Source organism: Adiantum capillus-veneris, chromosome 13, assembly GCF_014529385.1.
Source record: "Adiantum capillus-veneris isolate H3 chromosome 13, ASM1452938v2, whole genome shotgun sequence".
Classification (NCBI taxonomy): domain Eukaryota; kingdom Viridiplantae; phylum Streptophyta; class Polypodiopsida; order Polypodiales; family Pteridaceae; genus Adiantum; species Adiantum capillus-veneris.
The window spans coordinates 142,585,477-142,606,261 of NC_140943.1; the positions used below are offsets into that span (position 1 = coordinate 142,585,477).

Below are 20,785 nucleotides of genomic sequence, written 5' to 3' on the forward strand. Positions count from 1 at the left end.
ACATGTTTACTTCTTGTTCTTTTTTGTTTTTTCTCATGTTTGATGGGTGATTTAGGTTTGGAATTGGTTTGATGGGTGGGGGTTGGTGGATGTGCTGAGCGTTTCGTGCCTCGCCTTCAAATTTGCACCATATACTGCTTCTGCTTGCAGGTTGAAGAATGTCATAGCCCTGTTGATCATTGCCAGGGATTTCTAGAGGCTATCTCTCTGCCAGTTGTTTGGTGTGGAGTTTTCTTGTAGCGGTGATGTCTCTTCTACTGGGATGCGCCATTGTATACGGCCTTGGAGATTTGGAATTGGCTATTAGAGATTCTTTGTTGGAGTTTTCGGCCTCCTCTCAATGTTACGGTGGCTTGTTTCTGCTTCAGCTCTCTGCTACTTTCTCCCCTCACTCCCCTGCTTCTAGTTTTGTTGTACCACCCATCTTTTGTAACTTTGCATTGCTGGTAGTTTTTCCCCTATGGTTTGTAATCATTGAATATCTCCGGGGTTTTTTCACTATCAGATCCGTCAGGTGTGTATGCCTACGGGTTGATGTAATGCCTTTGGGCTTGTAATTTTGATTTCGTAATTCAAAAGGGTACCATGCCCCCACTTAAAATAATAATAATAATAAAAAATCATGATTTAATTTACAAGTGGGAAACCTCAAAACAAGGAAAACCCACAGGAAAATAGTACAGTGATCGGAGCTTTATGATGCTCCGAAAGCTAGAAAAATAAAATAAAAAATATTGTAAGCTTCAAGATAGATGTCTCCCACATCATAAGCATAATGTAGGGCTTGTCCAAGGGAAAACTTGAAGTAAGGGAAAGGGTCAATTTCTAATGCTTGAAACATGCAAGAGTTGCGCTGATGCCAAATGGTCCACATAACCCAAAATCTGACCCAGCTGAAGAAGATCTCTTATTGCTACACACACAGACACACAGACACACAGAGATAGGTGGATAGATAGATAGATAGATTGAATTATGGTTCACGGAGGTCATATATGACCTATCGGACCAAAAGACAAAACAGTACAACGGTGCTTTCAAATGAAGGCGTTGGGTACATATCAGTTAAGGATTGAGGGTCCATTGGCCAAAAGGACGGAAAAGAAGAAAAACTAAGAGGGGTTGGATGAGGGGGAGGGGGAAGCCGGTTTGGGAGCTCGAAACTCTTGATGACGGCTTTGCCACCTCGATCGACTGCCCATTTGCCTTGTTTGCGGGCTTCGTGCATCTTCTTGAGCTCGCCTGCTTTTGTCTTTAGTTGATTCGTAGTTAATTCTTCGGCGATCCAAAGGTTGTCCCTTGAGGAGGCGAGATTGGCGTAGCAATCGCAATCGCTCTTCTTTGTCATTGAAGGTGAGGATACATTGCGTAGGTGGTACTTCCCTATGTATATCATTGATCCAAGAGATGGCTTCGGTCTTTATGTGAACTGGTTGAAGGATATCATTGAGCTTCGTGATGGCTTCTCCTAGAGTGTCCTCGTCAGTGCACCATGAGGAGGGAAGTCCCCCAATCCGGACCTTGTGGCAAAGGGATTCTTGCAGCCGACGCTCTTGCAAGACTGTTTGTATCTTAATGTCAATCTTCTTGGTGATGTCGTGTGTTGCCGAGTGAGCTTTGATGATCTTTTCTTCAACTTGCTTCACCTTGTCGGTAGTGAGATCTACCATAGAATCAAATCGTGCCTCGAGTTTCGTAAGGCGAGCCTTGAGGTCATGATTTTCTTCAATAACTCTGTCTAGGGCTGCTTTTAGTTGTTCGATGTGGTCTGCTTTGCTCGGTGCCACTACAACAGTAGCAAAACTTGGCTGTGTTCCTGTGGGCGTCTTTGGGAGTGGTGTCCTTGCCTTGGTAGCCATATCCTATTTGGAGTCGAAAAATCCACAATCTCTGGCGGGTGTTGTTGGCGTTAGTTGACAATGGGCTTGAGAGGGCGCGACATCACAAGCTTACAATGCAGCTTGAGCGGGCCATGGGCTTGAGAGGGCGCAGGAACACAGGCTTGTGATGAAACCGAGCCAGTGTGAGACCACGGGCTAGATTGAGAGAGAGAGAGAGAGAGAGAGAGAGAGAGAGAGAGAGAGAGAGAGAGAGAGAGAGAGAGAGAGAGAGAGAGAGAGAGAGAGAGAGAGAGAGAGAGAGAGAGAGAGAGAGAAATGAAATGAAATGAAATGTTATATTAACGTCTTCAAAAGGCCAAAATGACCTATGAGACCAATCAGTTACAAAATAGTGAATCTAATACCATGTCTGGGTACAAAAGAACTAGAAAAGAACTAGAAGTGGAACAAAATACTACTACTACTACTACAATCTAAAACTACGTGGGTGTAGCAGCTGATACAATAGGTACCCGGTACAATATATATATATATATATATAGAGAGAGAGAGAGAGAGAGAGAGAGAGAGAGAGAGAGAGAGAGAGAGAGAGAGAGAGAGAGAGAGAGAGACGCGCAGGTCCTCGTAGCTTTAGACGAAGCAGGGTGGGAGAGCGGGAGAGCTCCACGTCCAGGAGCTACAGGTCGGAAGAGCAGGAGAGCAGGTCGAAACTCCGAGCTCCGAGCATGTCGTAGCTGCTCTAGGTCGAAAGAGGGAGGGCGCTGCAGTTCTGAGACTCTGAGAAGGCTTTGATTCTGTTGCAGCCGAGCTTGGAGGCTTAACGCCCCTCCACAGGCTGCCCTTGATCCTGGGAGGGACACAGGGTGTGCGGGTCTTAGGGTTTCGCTGAAGGAGAGAGAGAGAGAGAGAGAGAGAGAGAGAGAGAGAGAGAGAGAGAGAGAGAGAGAGAGAGAGAGAGAGAGAGAGAGAGGGAGAGAGAGAGAGAGAGAGAGAGAGAAATGAAATGAAATGAAATGTTATATTAACGTCTTCAAAAGGCCAAAATGACCTATGAGACCAAACTGATACAAAGTGGTGAATCTGTTACAATGTATGGGTACCTTAGTACTAAAGTACTAGGTGTGAAAAGTGTGAAAGTGAATGTGAAAAACTAAATACAAAGTATTAAATAAACTTCTTAGGAGCATTCTGGGTGTCTAGCTAGAATGCTTTTAATCCTTTGTTGTAGTCTCCTCCGGTGAAGTGTGCTTCTGCCTCTTGGTCTTGGTCGTCTCGATTTCCTAAGCTCAATCGCTCTGTCAATTAGGGTGCCTTTGGTATGAATGTGGGTACTCCTTTGTGTTGGCTGCTGGCCTCCTGCTTCCCCTTCCACTCCTGCTTCACTCGATCCGAAGAAATCTGTGATCTGCCTATGAGGCTGTAGTGCTCTTTGTCTTCTCATTAGATTATCCCTGTGCCGATGTAGTTCTAGTAGGTACAAGCCTAAGCATCTTTGATCTTGGTATTGCATGATTCTATCTAGAGGTCCAAAGCCTTCTTTAAAGAGGCAGTGAAAACGCCCACGTATCTCGTAGTATACTGTGCAGTGGCATATGTAGTGTAATTCTGTCTCCAGCTCCATTCCGCATAACTTGCAAATTCTGCTTTCAGGTGGGATTCCCCTAAATCTGCCAAATTCAATTTCCAATTGGTGTGAGGATGTACGAATCTGACCAATAGCACATCTCAAACCATGAGACAGGTGGGTATCCATGTAACTCGGGCGAATCACAAATCCATCTTCAGATAGTTGTAGGAAGTTTTCTTTGTAGTCGGCCATCTTCGTGCCCAGTTCTTGTGTAGGGTCTACCCATGTCCTCTTAGTATCCAACTGTATAAGATCCTGTCGGATGATTTTATTAATCTCCGTTCGTGTAATTGCCAGTGATGGAGCCTCAAGTGAGTATTGGAAGGGGGGTAATCTTTCCATACTGAACCCGTGTCTCTGAAACCACGATGACAGTTGCGCATACTAGCATGATGTATCCCCTTTCATTGCCAATTGTCGAGAGGATTCAAGGGCCAATCTAGTATATCGGCAGTTATTTGTATCCCACAAACCATGCATAAAGGACACTGATCTGGTAAGAGCTTCAATTTCTATCGGAGGGGCCGCTAGTTCCGCTCGGGTAATCGCGTGTGGTAGGGAGGCCTTGGCTCTAATCAATCGGGAAATCATAGATACCAAAGGTCTCTCCATTGACTTCCAATTATCCTGATCCACAGATGGTCCCCAATCTGGACCCCATGAAGCATAGCCGAGGCCACCATAGTATCAAAGAGCCACAGTTTTGTTCGTGGTTCCTGAAACTGCACTTGTGAACACATCCTCTCCAACCCTCCCAAGGCCGCAGAGGCTCTAGATAATCTAGCATCCGCTGCTTTCTTAAGAGTAAACTTCGGTCCTGCAAATACCACCCCAAGGTATGTGTATGCATCTGTGTACTCTATTGTATCCTGGCCATATGCAAATGTAGGTGCCGATCTCCTAACCCACTGGGGTGTGGTGTTAAACACCATAACTTTGGTTTTACCCAAGTTTACCGACAGTCCACTGTCCTCCGCGAATTTATGTAAAGCATCTAGCTGCCTCTGCATTCCATTTGGTGATTCTGCTATCAACACAATATCATCTGCATACAACAGCAAAGGGATCCATGACCCTGCAAGTTGAGCACCTCTGTCACCTTCTCTCTCAATGTAATCTGATACCTCATCGATGTACATACCAAATAAAGTAGGGGACAGTGGGCATCCCTGCTTTACTCCAGCGGTGGAATGAACAACGTCGGAATCCCCTTCTGGAGTACGTACATAACCAGTTACTGATCCGTATAAGGCCATGATCCCCCAAATAATCTCTTTGGGGACCCCTAACTCTTGCATCCTACGCATCAGTCTGGCCCTTGGTACTGCATCAAAAGCTTTCCGAAAATCCACAAAGCAACAATACATCCTTCTCCCGTTTGCTCTTCCTTCCTCAATAATGGCTCTGAGCGTAAGAATATGATCTAAAGTCGAATAACCCCTTCTGAATCCAGCTTGTCCTGTTGCCCTTATGCCCTCATTCTCTGCCCATCTACTCAATTTTTGTTCAAGAATGGATGCGTACAGTCGGGTCAAAGTGTGACCTACCATAATGGTATGGTAGTTCCCGGGTATCATAGGATCCCCTGACTTGAAAATAGGTACGATTGTAGATAATTTCCAAGATTCAGGGAATCCTTCACACATGACCCGATTAAACAGACGAGCAAGGACTTTTGAAAGTAGATCCCTGGCATGGATCAGATGTTCTACTACTAAACCCTCATGATCATATGCTCTTCTTGTCTTCATCTTATCAATGGCTTTTTCCACCATTTCCGTAGTAAAGAAAGTACTCGTAGCAGGGCATGGCTCTAGCGGATCTGGTAATGGAGGCTGTCCAGATACCATATATAATGATGTTACATATTGACCCCAGATCTCAGGAGAAGTGATCGTCGGATGCGGTGAGTGCTCGCGAAATAAGCGCCAGGCCTCATGTGAGTCCTGATTCAAGAAGAGCTGATATAAATCCTTCTCCAATTTGGCTAAAAATGCCCTTTTCTTGCGACGTACTATACGCCGAAGAGCAATCCGAGACTGCTTATATGTGATGATCCCAAGTGTAAGCTCTTTCTGGACTTGGGTTCTCGTCTCTCTGCATTCCTCATCATACCAATTGTTTTGAGGCGTGTTCCCAGATCCTCTCTTCTGATCAGGTTGAGTATGTGGGTATGCCTCTTGTGCTGCTCCATGTAGTATCTCTGTTAATTGAGAAGTAATCTCCTCTACAGTATATACTGGCTCGGCTGCCCACATCCTATTATAGATCTTTTCCACATAGACTGAATCAGTTTCAGGCGTGAAAGTATATCTTGTGTGTGTCTTCTTCCTTTGTACTTGAGAGGCATTGTATTGGAAGGAGATTGATAAGGTCAATAGAGCATGATCCACTGCAATCCCAACCGGCCTGGGTCCCACCATAAAGTTCTTGATACTAGAAATAAAGCTTGGTGAAGTCATGACATAATCCACTGTACTGGCCCCATGCCTGTGCGGGAAGCATGTGAATCCCCTAGATAAGGGGAAATTCTCTAGACCATTAAGTATGGCTTAACCATGTATAGTTGCCATCTCCATGAGATGTCTCCCATATTCAGTGTGTTCTTTATCTTGTGAGTTTCTAGTAAGCCCTCTCTGTGATAAATCCACTTCTCGGAGCATTTCCTCAGAAGTATCATAGAATACTGCTTGAGAGTTGGCCGTTCTGGCATTAAAGTCTCCTAAGAGAACGATGTCTCCATCTCTAGAGAACTCCCATATGTCATTATTCAATATGGAGAAAGGGGATTGTCCTTTAGGTGAGGAGTAGACTGAGGTACTCGGAGGGAAGTAGCATATAGCGATATATAGAAATCTACCTGTCTCGGCTCTCATTCTCACCCACATATACCTTGCTTGCTCATCTTTCCTGATAATTTGTAGTAGTGGTTTCAACTCCTCTTCAAATAAGACTGCTACTCCTCCTGAACCCCGGCTACCCTGTAGAGATCTCTTGTCTGGTCGACCAACTGTTTCCCATAAATAACCCTTCACATGTGGCATACGCTGTCCCGGTATCTGGTGTGTCTCTGAGTAGAAAACTATGTCTCTGTCCCTAAAGCTGTCTTCAAAGGCACCTACATCAAGCCTATATGATCCATTACAATTCCACGCCGCTATCTGGAGCGTCGCCCCATACATCTCGCACCGTCATGATGAGCGCTTGTCTAGAACCACTACCTTCCCTCCTCTATAAAAGGCGATTTTCCCCTTTTCTCTTGCTGCCCTGATCTCTGGCATCAACTCTTGCATGTGTGCCACTTGTGCCAATGTAAGGTCATCTCCTAGGAAAATACCGGTTTTCTTGAGAGTTGGCCTCTTCTTTAGAAATTCTTTCCTTATTTCTATATTCGGGAAGCGGAGAATAAGTGCCCTATCCTTTACGTTTCCCTTCTCATCGGTTCCTTTCTTGCCCACTCTCCATGCACTTGTGTGAGTGGGTTCTGTGATGCCCATGCGTTGTATCAGTTCCTTCACTTCTTCATCTACATTCTCTTTGTCTTTGACTCCTGTGACCCGCACATGCAGAGCCCGAGTCTTCCTTTTCTTCTCTTCCTCAATGGTCATATTAATGATGGTGGAGGTAGGTGTGGTCTCGGGCATCTGGGCCTTCCCTTTCTTCGCATCCTCAATCCATTTCTCTGCTTCATCAACCTTTTCTTGTGTCTTAAAAAGACGTTCCGCCCATGAGGATGCCGTTTTCGATTTTTGTTCATCTCCTTCCCGTAGAGCTTTCATCTGATCCTTCATGTCCTCGAGCTCCTTCAGCACCGAAGGTTGGTCATCTCCCTTCTCCTTAGTTGCAGATTTGCAAGCGGCCAGTTCTCCTTTTAGCTCCTCGATTATTGCATCTTTTTCCCCCATTTGCTTTTCCATATTTGTTCTCCATGCTTCAAAACTTGCTGATGCCTCATCGATTTTCTTTTGCATAACGCATTCTGTTACATTTACTTCGGCCTTGATTAGGTTTCATCATTCCGTTTTCAAGATCCGACTCTCCTCATTCTGTATCCCCCGGATCTCTCTCCTTAGTTCTCTCATCATGTCTCCATACATGGAGTTCCTGTAGCTCTCAGCGCTCGCGTGCATTTCCTTCCTGATGTCATCTCTCATGTAGTTTAGCTCTGATTTGAGCATCACCTGGACCTTTTCCATCATTAGTTCTCCATGTATCTTGGACGTTTTCCCCACTCGTAATGATCCTGGTGATAGTACAGTATCTCTGTTTCTCTGCTTGAAAGTAGCCGTTGTTTTTTTTTCGGGTGGTGTAGCTATCTACACCCGGCCCTTCCTCTTCGGTAGGCGGATCCATCGAACCCGGGCCCCAAATGTGGGGTAAGGTACTAGGGTGGGGGACTGAGAATAGGGCCTGCTCGCTCGACGCGTAGGAGGACCAGCTCGCGTATGGGGGGGAGAGAGAGAGAGAGAGAGAGAGAGAGAGAGAGAGAGAGAGAGAGAGAGAGAGAGAGAGAGAGAGAGAGAGAGAGAGATTTTTGTTTTGTTTTGTTTCAGCTGGCTCAGAAGGATATACAGAAAATTAACACCTACAAGAATCCACGAGATAAAATTCAGTGTATTCTGAGTTGCAGTACAGTCATTTTGAACGTTTCTATGGCTGCGGATGAAAATCCTCCAGGAGCTGATGAATTTCTTCCTGTTCTAATTTATGTCATCATAAAGGTGAGTATGCTGTGACTCTATTTCTTCTCTTGGTTCTTATTTGCTTGACCATAGTATAAGCTGAAGTAATATCTTGTTTGCTGTCTGCACTCCTTGTACATCAGGAGTGGTAAAATTTTGAATGGTTGATGTAAAGAGAGGTTGAGGGATGAAAAGCGGGAATAGGGAGCTGGTCATTTTTTGTCTTGCTAAGCACTATATGTGTTAGAAGATTATGCTCGACATGTGCATGAAGTGAAGCCACAACAAATTGTAGGATGGGGTGCCCCATTAGATGCGTAAACTTCACACAAGAGCAGTTATCATGCTATCACAACATCACTTCTTGCGTAATTGCAATTGAGACCTCTTAGAGCACCGTCTGGCTTCTCCTTTGGTGAATCTAAGTGGCTGACCACTGAACACGGGTTCCAAAATGCAGGAGCTTCGGCTTCCATAGGACTCTTTGGCCTGAGATCTGAATGGCCACAACCGACGCTACGGATGGCTGATAGCTCCTGTATCCCAAACACTGATAAGGACCTTTGCTGCAGATCAGGGATGAATATCCCCAGCGCAACATGCACATGAGGAGACCTTTTTGGCTGCTAGTATGGTGCCGGGAGAGGTCTGGCTGCTTCAAAATGCTTGGATAGGAGTCTCCTAGCGCTGCCTTTTTGTGACCAACAGGCTGGAGAGGAGAGCCCTGCTAGATAATCAAGGGCAGAGCTGACTTTTGACATTCCAGAGTGGGAGAAGGATTAGTGGTGCCAAGGTTGGGTGTCCCCCCTTGCTGGATCTGGATCTACCAGAATTGGTAATGTCAAGTCACTTTTGATGTTGTTATCTCCAGCTAAAAGGTGGCTACAAAATAAACACGATAATGAGGCCCACATGATTGCACTACTCATGCTCCGTGAACTCAATTGATATGAGACTGGAGACACGCATGCTGCTGGTCCTAGGCTACAATTCCAAGGCCGCCCAGGTAACAATGACCACGCCTCGTGCAATCATTTATACAAAGAGGGCTATTCAAGGGTATAACCACTTTAATGAATCCATTTGGGCTCGTAGGTCTTGTGAACGAGCTGACAAAAGTTCCAAGGAAAAAATCCCGTGCCTTTCCTAGTCGATAAGATGGCTTTGGGTTGCAGTAGCTTGTCCACATGGGACACGGCAGGTGAGCATGCAATGGCCTCTTAGTCATTTCCTTTTCGCATCTCAAAGGTGGGTTGGCAGGCACGGCAGGTGAGCATGCAATGGCCTCTTAGTCATTTCCTTTCCGCATCTCAAAGGTGGGTTGGCAGGCTTGCTTTGATGAGAAGGGCATTCCCATCTTAGTTAAGTTACAAGTACCTCCAACTACTTTTTATTGTGGCTCCCTGACAGGACGTCTACATCCTTACCACATTCTCCTTGGCAGCCAGTCAGAGTATTTGGTGCCAAGGGGAAGAGACATTGTGTGGGCCCTTATTTTCCGGTAGAGGAGGCTACATCTTGGCAGTTATGGATATGGGAGGGGAGACAGATCTCTCAACTTTATTGGGATCCAGGGGAGTGGCAGTGGCCTTCAACCGAGCATGGTTGGGCTCCATTGTCTTTTTTTTGAGCGTACAGTCAGGATTGGGCGCATTGCTCTGGTCAGGCATGAGAGAGAACGGCCTACTCGGTTGCAGACTTGGTTACAATAGGGTCTTTCACATGCATATCTGAGACAACAATGGTCAGCACTCTGGGATCTACATACAGCTAGAGGGATCTCTTGTTTCCTATGGTTGCTAGTCCATGGTGGATTACCTATTGGGACATTTGTTACTTCCATGGGACATGATTCCACATTTATACTTCAGACTTTTGAGTCCCGCAGTCACTAGCATTTGTCTTGACATTATCAACTCTCTTTGGAGTTTGTGGAAAACAGTAGTTGATTCCTCTAGGACAACGGGGGAGTGGTGACATGCTTTTTTTCAACGCTGGTGCATATCAAATCTGTTTTTACTTTTAGCAGAGGTTAGATACAGTGGTAGTATGATCCACCTTATTGGTTCCTTCTCCATTCATCACATGTGCCACCTTGATGTGTGGCCTTGGACTTATATTTTTCTACGGCCATGTATACAGTTTTGTACACCTCAGGAGAGAGGTTAGTTTTAGCATATCTGGGGGTTTCTATACACAGTAATACATACATGCAGAGAGAGATTTTATTATCGTCCTCGGAGGTCAAATATGAACTATGGGACCAAAGATATATGTGTGGGGCTGATAAGTGATTCTTGATGCTCAAGGACAATGATGGTGGGAATGGCAATGGAGAGCCATCACTGTGGCTTGGAGAGGAAAGTATGCAGGTCTAAGTCATGGCTGAAAATGTGAGGGAAGCAAGTTCAGATGTGAGCAAAAGCTGAGCACATCGAAGGTAGTGGGAGCTAGGCCAAATGGCTGCAATAGTGCAAATTGTCAACGAGGGAATAGGCTCAAGCATATAAGGATGCGTACAATTTCCTCTATTGGCGAAGAACATGGTTTTGTGGTTGGAGGCAATGTAACAGACTTTGACACTGCAAGTCAAGAATCAACCGCGACAGCACCAAATAACCACTTCAAAACAGTTCACAGTTCACAATTGACTGACACTTGGCCCGGCGGAGTTCCGTGCCTAGAGATATTGGCCCCAAAGATTGGCGCCCCTTTCGGTATTTATTTTTGTATTAATCTGAGTTCAAAGTACAAGAGTGATTGGGTCTCACTCTTAGACTCTGCGTCTAGATGCTCTGCAGAGTGGGAGCCCAAACCACTTATTTATTTGTTTACAGGGGATGCCAAAAGCAGAGCCCCAAAAGCTGCCATCTTTTTAAAAATAAAGCAGTTTGTCTCATAAGCCTTGCTTCAAAAATTAAAGGAAAGTTCAAAAACTGCCCAACAATTTGCGTAGAGCTTCTTGCTGCTTTTCCCAACGCAATAAGCGGAAAAATCTGCCATACAGTCCAGCGTGAAACGCGCCGCATTTTCCGGAATCTGCCGTACGGTACCACGTCATCATGTCTGTGGGAATTCCGGCTGTTTTCCCTGCTGCCTGCCACGTCAGCAATGCAGCCTGCAGCCCTTTAGGGTTAGGGTTAGGGTTTCAGATTTTTAGGGTTAGGGTTTCAGCTCTCCGGCAGCCACGTCATCACTTTGTGACATACCCCCCTCTTGAAAGCATTGTAATTGCCCTCAATTATGCCTGCAAAACAGGCAGCCGCCTTAGTAGACACTGACTGTTAGTACCTACGCACTAGGAACACACATCTAGCACATGTACCAATTGACAGTCACATCACTCGACATCACATGACATCACATGACATTCAATATTCATTCGGATCTTAGACCATGATTTATTGGCAATGTAGCTAGCAATCGCATCTAGATCCAGTCGAGGCCTCATCGATGTCCGATTGACTAACCCCTATTGCAACCATGTCTATTCGAGATCAATTAGACCAAAATGCTGCAGTCATTTCGTCTATCAGTTCCTGCACTTACAAACAAGTCAAGAACAAATGAGTTTCATATTCAGGAATTCCATTTCATAAAGTCATACAGTAGAATACTGTCAGCTCTCAGTATCCCTGAAGCTCATAGAGACATCAGTGACTCTAGGATAAAAATTGAGGCATCTGTTGACAAAGGAGCGGAGTAACTCCCCTCTTGTGCATCCTACTGCACCTGATCTCCGGCCAAGCTGAATTCTGGGTTCCATTTGGAGTAGACTATGCTAAAACAAAAGCTTCGAGGTAAAGTTTCACGATCTGAGGAGTATCTGCTAGGTCCTCCTCCATCCACTTCGCATCCAAGGCAAGATAGTTCTTGAACTTAACCAAGAACTGCCTTCGGACTTCACCTTTATCCTTCGTATCCTTATGTGTCAAAATCTGTTAAGGAATAAGGATCTCCTCGTTTTCTTCCACTTCGGTTGCTCATCAGGCTCCCCATCATCAGGCACATCACCTTTAAAAGGTTTCAAGAGACTCACATGGAATGCATTGTGAATCCTCCAAGTGTCAGACAGTTTCAGTCGGAAGGAGACATCATTAATCTTTTCAAAGATCTAGAAAGGTCCGTAGTATCGCATACTAAGCTTTGGAAAACGCCTCTCCTTTTTCCCTTCTTCTTTCTCAGGGTGCCTTCTCAAAACATAAGAGCACCCAATCATCCTCCTTCAATTTCAAATCGCGACGATGGCGATCCGCTGCCTTTTTCTGTCCTTCTTGAGATTTCTGCAAAGCCTCGCAGACGTTGGCAAAAGCCGTGTCTGAGTCGCGCGTATACTCATCCGCTTTAAAAATCTTATCTTTCGTGCTTAGGAAGGGTGGAACCTTCGTAGCACGAAATGCCTGAAAGACCTGAAGCAGATGATCTCTGCGTTCTGCCTCATTCTTGGAGAAAACAATGATGTCGTCAAAGAAAGTGCCAACAAATAGCCTGTACTCTCAAAAAATCCTGTCCATCATGCGGTTAAATGTCGCAGGAGCATTGGTTAAGCCAAAAGGCATCACCAAAAACTCAAATAACCCAAAAGTCGTCCGAAAAGCTGTCTTGTAGACGTCTCCCGGCACGATTCTGATCTTATGATATCCACTCGTCAGATCAATCTTGCTAAAGCACGAGGATCCGTGTAATCTGTCGAGTATATCATCAATCCTAGGAATTGGAAATCTGTTCTTGATGGTGATTTTGTTGAGAGCTCTATATCGATGCACATTCTCCAAGATCCGTCTTTCTTCAAAACCAACAACACTGGAGAGCAATACGGTGAAGTACTAGGCTGGACAAGACCTTTTTCCAAGAGGTCTTTCACTTGGTTCATAATCCTTCATTCTGTGCTCGGCTCACACGGTAAGGTGACCGGTTCAGTGGTGTGCTTCCAGGTATCAGATCAATGACCATGTGGTAACTCGCCTAGTAGGCCCTTTGAGAAGCAATCGGCGTGAGAGTGGAGAAAATCTTGGTGTTCTTTATCAAGTTTAGACATATTTATCCTATCCTCATCACTCAATTCTTTCATAAAGATCGAGTAAACAAAAAGATTGGATTTCATTAATTTAGAAATGGCCGAAGCCGATACAATAGGGACAGACTCGCCCTTCAGTTTAATGTCAAGTACAATGGTTCTGCGCTTCTCTGTAGTCAATGTCGCTTTCCTCACCTTATAATCGACCACGGTGTTGTTCTTGTGGTACCAGGGAATTCCCAAGAGAACATCACAACCTTCCAAAGGCATTATGAAAAAGTCCTCATACCCCAAATACCCCGACAATGCAATCGAAGTTTGCCAATGACAGGTGTAATGGCTACGTTCGTGCCGGGTGCTGCTAGAACTGCCTCCGCAAGTGGTCCCATCCGATCGGGAGTGATCTCGAGCGGCGCCGCCAATTCCGGTGAAATGAAGTTGGCCTTGGCTCCTCCATCAAAGAAGGCCAGGGCCTCTTGGTCTTTCACTTTTCCCCAAGCTCGGCAAAGTTCTGTACTCTCGTCCATGATGTTGGGATCGATACCCACACAATCTGGAACCAGTCCTGTTTTCATCTTGCCTTTTCTTCCACGTTCCTCAGCTGCTCTCGAACTCTCAGGCCTTTTGTCGTCCTTGTCATTCTGTCCTTTCTGTGCCTTTTTAGGGCACTTCGCGGAGATATGTCCATGTTCCCTGCATCCAAAGCACTTCCCCTCCCTGATGAAGCGAGCTCGCTCTTGAGGAGTAAGCTTGGGTCGTGCATCCTTCTTTTCTGGGTTGCTCTTTCTCTTTCTCTTTTCTGGGTTTCTCTTTCTCTTTCTACTTTCATTCGTTGAAGTTTGTTCGGCTTGTTGTGTCATGACCTCATCGGTGGGGTAGGTCAGACTGCCAGAGTGAATGGCAAAACCCCGTTTCGCATGACTCATCAACTCCTGAATAGAAGTTGACTTCTGTTTCAAGCAGTGATCTCGGATCTCTGTAGGTAGACCCAAGGTGAACCGCTCAATCTATTCTCTAAACGAGATCTTCTTGAATGAAGAAGCGGGTAGAAAAGAGCTCCAGAATCTCTTGCAATAAGCGCCCACTGTATCCTTCTTGGTCATCCGAAGATGGTTCCAAGCAGCTCGTATATCGCCTTCATACTCTTGAGTCAGCCAAGAAGAAATAAAAAGCTTCTTAAATTTCAGCCATTTAACTGGCGCAGTCTTGTTTAAAAGAAGCGTGGACCACAAAGTTCGAGCATTCCCCTTAAAGTAAGAGGCGGCTCTCCGAATCTTAGAGTGTTCTGAGTAGCGTCCTCCCGCGAAAGCGATGTCAAACTGCTGTATAAAAGACAGCCTTCGAAGCATCTCTATGTCCTGAAAACATGTCAAATTTAATTGACTGTCCACCTTCCTTAAACTCTCGGACCTTCTTGCTTTTATCTTCCAGAAAGTCATATTGGTTGGCTTTATAAAAATTCTTCTTCTTTGCATAAAAGGTGCCGTCGTTAGAGTCTGAACTATCTGTAGACGAGTCCTCTGTAGAACTGTCACTCACTGGGCGAGATTTAGACGTCTTTGCCTTTTTTTGCCCTTTCCGAAGCGTTGATTCTTGCTTCGCTTTTTGCCTTTTCAGTCTTCTTCGCTCTAGTCAGAAGAGCTAGAAGAATTGTCAGAAGAAGAAGAAGAAGAAGAACTGGGTACTTCTTCAAATCGAACACGCTTCTTCTGTTTGTTTGCCTTATCAAATATCGACTGACGACCCAAATAACTCGGGAAGTCAGTGCCTTTCTTCTGCTTTTTGCCGCGCTTTTTAGTTTTGTTTTGCGCGTCAAAAAGCTGAGCAATCCGTGCATCAACCACCTCTTCTAATTCGTTCTCTGAATATTTCTTGTGAGCAGAAGTTTTCTTGAGAGCGGGTTTCGAGGGTGGTATTGTGGTTTTTCTGCCACTGCTCGTGCACTTCTGAAAAGAAGTCTTGCTCATATATTTTGCAAATTTTGGGTTCTTTGCAAAATTGAGCATCATCTTTGTTGCATCGCCGATCAATTGACGACGCTCCATCTCTCGTCGCTCCGCCTGAGTAGGCGGAGACGGGCCATACTCCTTGTTGGAATCTTCGTTGTGATCCCTTCTCGCATCTCCGGATGCAGAGGGAGTCGACTGATCCTTACGTAAAGCCATAGGTGGCACGGAAAATTTTTTTGGGATCGAATTTCCCGTAAAAGAGAAATCGGTCGTGCTTTGATACCACTGTAACAGACTTGGACACTCCAAGTCAAGAATCGACCCCGACAGCACCAAATAACCACTTCAAAACAGTTCACAGTTCACAATTGACTTACACTGGGCCTGCAGAGTTACGTGCCTAGAGATATTGGCCCCAAAGACTGGCGCCCCTTTCAGTATTTCTTTTTGTATTAATCTGAGTTCAAAGTACAAGAGTGGTTGGGTCTCACTCTCAGACTCTGCGTCCAGATGCTCTGCAGAGTGGGAGCCCAAACCACTTATTTATTTGTTTACAAGGGATGCCAAAAGCTGAGCCCCAAAAGCTGCCAGCTTTTTAAAAATAAAGCAGTTTGTCTCATAAGCCTTGCTTCAAAAACTAAAGCAAAGTTCAAAAACTGCCCAACAATTTGTGTAGAGCTTCCTGTTGCTTTTTCCAGTGCAAAAAGCGGAAAAATCTGTCGTATAGTCCAGCGTGAAATGCGCCGCATTTTTCGGAATCTGCCGTACGGTGCCACGCCATCATGTCTGCGGGAATTTCGGTTGTTTCCTTGCTGCCTGCCACGTCAGCAATGCAGTCTGCAGCCCTTTAGGGTTAGGGTTAGGGTTTCTGCAGATTAGGGTTAGGGTTGCAAATTTTTAGGGTTAGGGTTTCTGCTCTCGTGCAGCCACATTATCACTTTGTGACATGCAATATGGGTTGTGTAATGTATGAAGCGTGACCCATGGGATTCCTTCCAAGCTATAATACATTGGCATTGTAGAGAGCTTCATTCACTTGGGATTTTATTGAGGAATCATCTAGCGAGTGTAATGCATCCCATCTCCCAAACCACTTCTTTATGTCTTGCATCCATCCTGTGCTTAAGATCTTGCTCTCATGTGTCTTTTGAACTTTTTTGCTTGCTTCCCATGCAATTGTAGGAAGTCGATGAGAGGGGTTTTGATGCATCTTTTATCCTGTACTCCACAACCCTTTCCATGCCCATAACCTCAATTAGAAGAGATCTCGACTTTAAGGAGTAGGAGCATATATGGTGTTTGTGTCTTAACTTGGAGAAAGTTTGCAAGAAATTTCTTTTGGACATTCTCAAACTCTTTTTCAGTTTGAGATGCTCCCACCCTACACTTCAACTCCATAAAGAAGAATCAGTGTCACCAATGCGCATAAAAAAGGTACTTGAGAACTCAACATTTGAGCTCTCTCACATTACACATGTTCTCAAATGCATAGTACGCTCTCTTCCTAGCTTTCAAATGAGACATAGTGATTTGGCCAGAGCCTCAAGGCCAAGTTACTTAAAGCTCTAGACCACTTCAAGTGTCTCATTGTTGTATACAACGGATGACTTGTCCTTATGGTTGGTTTTCGCAAGCATAATCTTTGTTTTGGATTCATTGACAATCAGTCCACTATGCAAGAACAAGTTTTGGAGGACAACCATAAGCTGTTGTGCATCCTCTAAAGTATGTGATAGAAGCACTACATTAGCTACATACAACAAAAGCATGATTATTGCATTGCAAATAGTAACCTCTTCCATGCCTTCTTGTTGCATAAAGTACCCTTTATTCCAATTAACCAATGCATAAACCTAAGAGAGTTGGTGACAACGGACATCCTTGTATGATCCCAACAGTGCTTGCAAAAAATTCTGAAATTCCTCTTTCCATGCGCAATCGACATATCACCTTCTCATAGGTTCGAGAAACTGCAAGCATAAACTCACTCGGTACATTGAGTTCCTCCATCCTTCTCCACAAATTGTTACGTGGAATCACTTACATTTCAACTCGCTTTCCTCCATGAGAACACGAAGAGTGACAAGATGATCAATGGGGCTATGACGTTGATGGAAACTTGCTTGTCCTTTTGCATGCTCGCCATTCTTTTCGGCCCATACACTCAATTTTATCTCCATTACACATCCAAATAACTTTTCTATAATAGACCCAATCATTATTGTGCGATAGTTATTTACATTCTTTACATCCCCTCCATTATGCAAAGGCTTGACCAAATTAGTACTCCAATCACAAGGCATACCATGTTGAGGTGCAAGGTCCATAGAAACGGGATCGGGGAACAGGAACGGGAACGGGAGGGTCCGGAACGGGAAGGGAACGGGGAGGAGGAGGGGGACCCGGAACGGGAAGGGGGCCGGAATGGTCGACTAAAGTAAGTCTTGAATTGCCTCCATTCAGCTTAGTCCCAAATCAACTCCTAAACAACCCTAAAACTGCCCCCAAACATACTCTCAAATTGCACCAAATCTGTCCCCAAATGCCTACTTTTTTGCCCCCAAATGTCTACTTTTGCCCGTTTTGCCCCGTTCTGGAACACGGTTCCTATTACACCTTGTTCCGGAACGATGTTCTGTTCTCGACTCCGTTTCGGGGATGGGACTCGTCTGGAACGCTGTTTCAGATCGTTTGGGCTGCGTTCCACCCGTTCCTTGTTACACTGGCAAGGTCGAACATATCATACATCCAATGATGTGATGCCTGTTCCATCTATTTAATCATTTTCGGTATGATGCCTTGAAGATCTCCCACTTTGGAAGTGGACAACTTTTTAAGGCCGCACATATGTCTCCAATAGTAAAAAAAGAGGGCATTCATGGGAGTGAACCATAACATGGCATCCTTCTGGCTTTCGGTTGCTCATATGCCTACAATTTGTGTATATATCCATAAGAAGCAAGTGATCACAACTCTAAACTTGCTTGCCCTTTAAGTTTCTCCAAAATCTCTCTCTCACACACACATGCACACTGTAACAGACTTGGACACTCCAAGTCAAGAATCAATCATGACAGCACCAAATAACCACTTCAAAACAATTCACAGATCACAATAGATTTGCACTGGCCTGGCAGAGTTCCGTGCCTAGAGATATTGGCCCCAAAGACTGGCGCCCCTTTCGGTATTTCTTCATGTATTAATCAATGTTCAAAGTAGAAGAGAGCGGTTAGGGTTTCGCTCTCAGACTCTACGTCCAGATGCTCTGCAGAGTGAGCCCAAAACCGCTTATTTAAAGTTTTACAAGGGATGCCAAAAGCAGAGCCCCAAAAGCTTTAGTTCCAAAAGCAGAATCTCTCTCTCAAGCTCTCTTGAGCACTTTACAAAATAAAGCAAAAATCTCTCTCTCTCTCTCTCTCTCTCTCTCTCTCTCTCTCTCTCTCTCTCTCTCTCTCTCTCTCTCTCTCTCTCTCTCTCTCTCTCTCTCGCTCTCGATCGACTCTCAAGTGAATGAAGCTTTTCTACAACGCCAATGTATTACGGCTTGGGAGAAATCCGGTGGGTCACGCTTCATACATTACACCACCTATATTGCCCCCAACTACAAAACCATGTTCTTCGCTGAGAGAGGAAACCGTACTCACACTTACATGCTTGAGCCTATTCCCTTGTCCGCGATACGCACTATCGCAGCAATTCGGCTTAGCTCCCATTTCCTTCGATGCGAGATAGGGCGTTGGGGCAATGGAGAAGAGTCAAATCGATTGTGCACATTATGCTCACTGCAAGTTCGAGAGTTTGAGTACCACACACTACTAGAGTGCTCAGCTTTTGATCACATCCGAACTTGCTTCTCTCACATTTTCAGCCATAACTTAGACCTACACACTTTCCTCTCCCAGCCAAAGTGTGGGCTCTCCATTGCGACTCTCATCACTACAATTTTGGAGCATCGAGAGTCACTCATCAGCCATACACATACTACATCACATGTAACTTTGGTCCCATAGGTCATATTTGACCTCCGAGGACGATAATAAAATCTATCTATCTCTCTCTCTCTCTCACACACACACACACACACACAATTTGCGTGGAGGAATAAAGCAAAAACTGTCGTCGCTCAGCAGCTGAAAATCCGTCGCAAAATCTGGAAATTCTGCCACGTCATCATCCAGCTCATTTTACGGAATCAATTCCTACTGCCAGGCTTAGGGTTATGGTTTAGGATAGGTTTTAGGGTTAGGGTTAGGGTTAGGTTTCTGGCAGATTTTAGGGTTTGCAGGTTTTAGGATTAGGGTTTTTAGCAGCAGTCAGGGCTAGGGTTTTTTGCATGCTCTCGGGCAGACACGTCATCACTTTGTGACATACCCCCCTCTTGAAAGCATTGTAATCGCCCTCGATTACGCCTGCAAAACCGACAGAAGCCATAAACCGTCTTAGCAGACACTGATTGTTACTACCTACGTACTAGGAACACACATCTAGCACATGTACCAATCGACAGTCACATCACAGGACATCACTCGACATCACATGACATTCAACATTCATTCGGATCTTAGACCATGATTTATTGGCAATGTAGCTAGCAATCACATCTAGATCCAATCGGGTCCTCATCGATGTCCGATTGACTAACCCCTATTACAACCATGTCTATTCGAGATCAATCAGACCAAAATGCTGCAGTCATTTCATCTATCAGTTCCTGCACTTAAAAGAAGTCAAGAACAAATCAGTATCATAATCAGGAATTCCATTTCATAAAGCCATACAGCAGAATATTGAAGCTCAAAGAGACATCAATGGCTCTAGTATCAAAATCAAGGCATCTGTTGACAAAGGAGCGGAGTGACTCTCCTCTTGTGCATCCCACTGCACCAGATCTCCGGCCAAGCTGAATTCTGGGTTCCATTTGAAGTAGACTATGCTAAAGCAAAAGCATCGAGGTAAAGTTTCACGATTTGAGGAGTATCTGCTAGGTCCTCCTCCTCCATCCACTTCGCATCCAATGCAAGATAGTTCTTGAACTTAACCAAGAACCGCCTTTGGACTTTACCTTTATTCTTCGTATCCTTATGTGTCAAAATCTGTTCAGGAACAAGGATCTCGTTTTCTTCCACTTTGGGTTGCTCATCAGGCTCCCCATCATCAGGCACATCACCTTTAAAAGGTTTCAAGAGTCTCACATGAAATGCATTGTGAATCCTCCAAGTATCAGGCAATTTCAGTCGGAAGGAGACATCATTTATCTTTTCGGTGATCTGGAAAGGTCCGTAGTATCACATACTAAGCTTTGGAAAAAGCCTCTCCTTTCCCTTCTTCTTTCTCAGGGGTGCCTTCTCAAAACGTAAGAGCACCCAATCATCCTCCTTCAATTTCAAGTCGTGACGATGGCGATCCGCTGCCTTTTTCTGTCGTTGTTGAGACTTCTGCAAAGTCTCGCGAACCTTGGCAAAAGCCGTATCTAAGTCTCGCGTATATTCATCCGCTTCAAAGATCTTATCTTTCGTGCTTAGGAAGGGTGGAACCTTAGCAGCACCTTCAACAATCTCAAATGGTGCCTTCCCCATCGAAGAGTGTATTGTGTTATTGTAGGCAAATTTCACCAAAGGTAGGTACTTTTACCATTGAGTCTTCTGATCCGAGATATAAGACTTCAATAA

At 44.9% G+C, this 20,785-nt stretch overlaps 1 protein-coding gene across 1 annotated transcript in view; it reads left to right on the plus strand.

Moving 5' to 3' along the window:
• The window catches only part of LOC147444994 (vacuolar protein sorting-associated protein 9A-like), a 90,089-nt gene that overhangs the window by 63,808 nt on the left and 5,496 nt on the right, over positions 1–20,785 (plus strand). Inside the window, exon 4 of the mRNA XM_086527486.1 lies at positions 8,022–8,189. Within this exon, the coding sequence (XP_086383612.1) occupies positions 8,022–8,189 (168 nt within the window). The remainder of the gene's footprint in view (positions 1–8,021; positions 8,190–20,785) is intronic.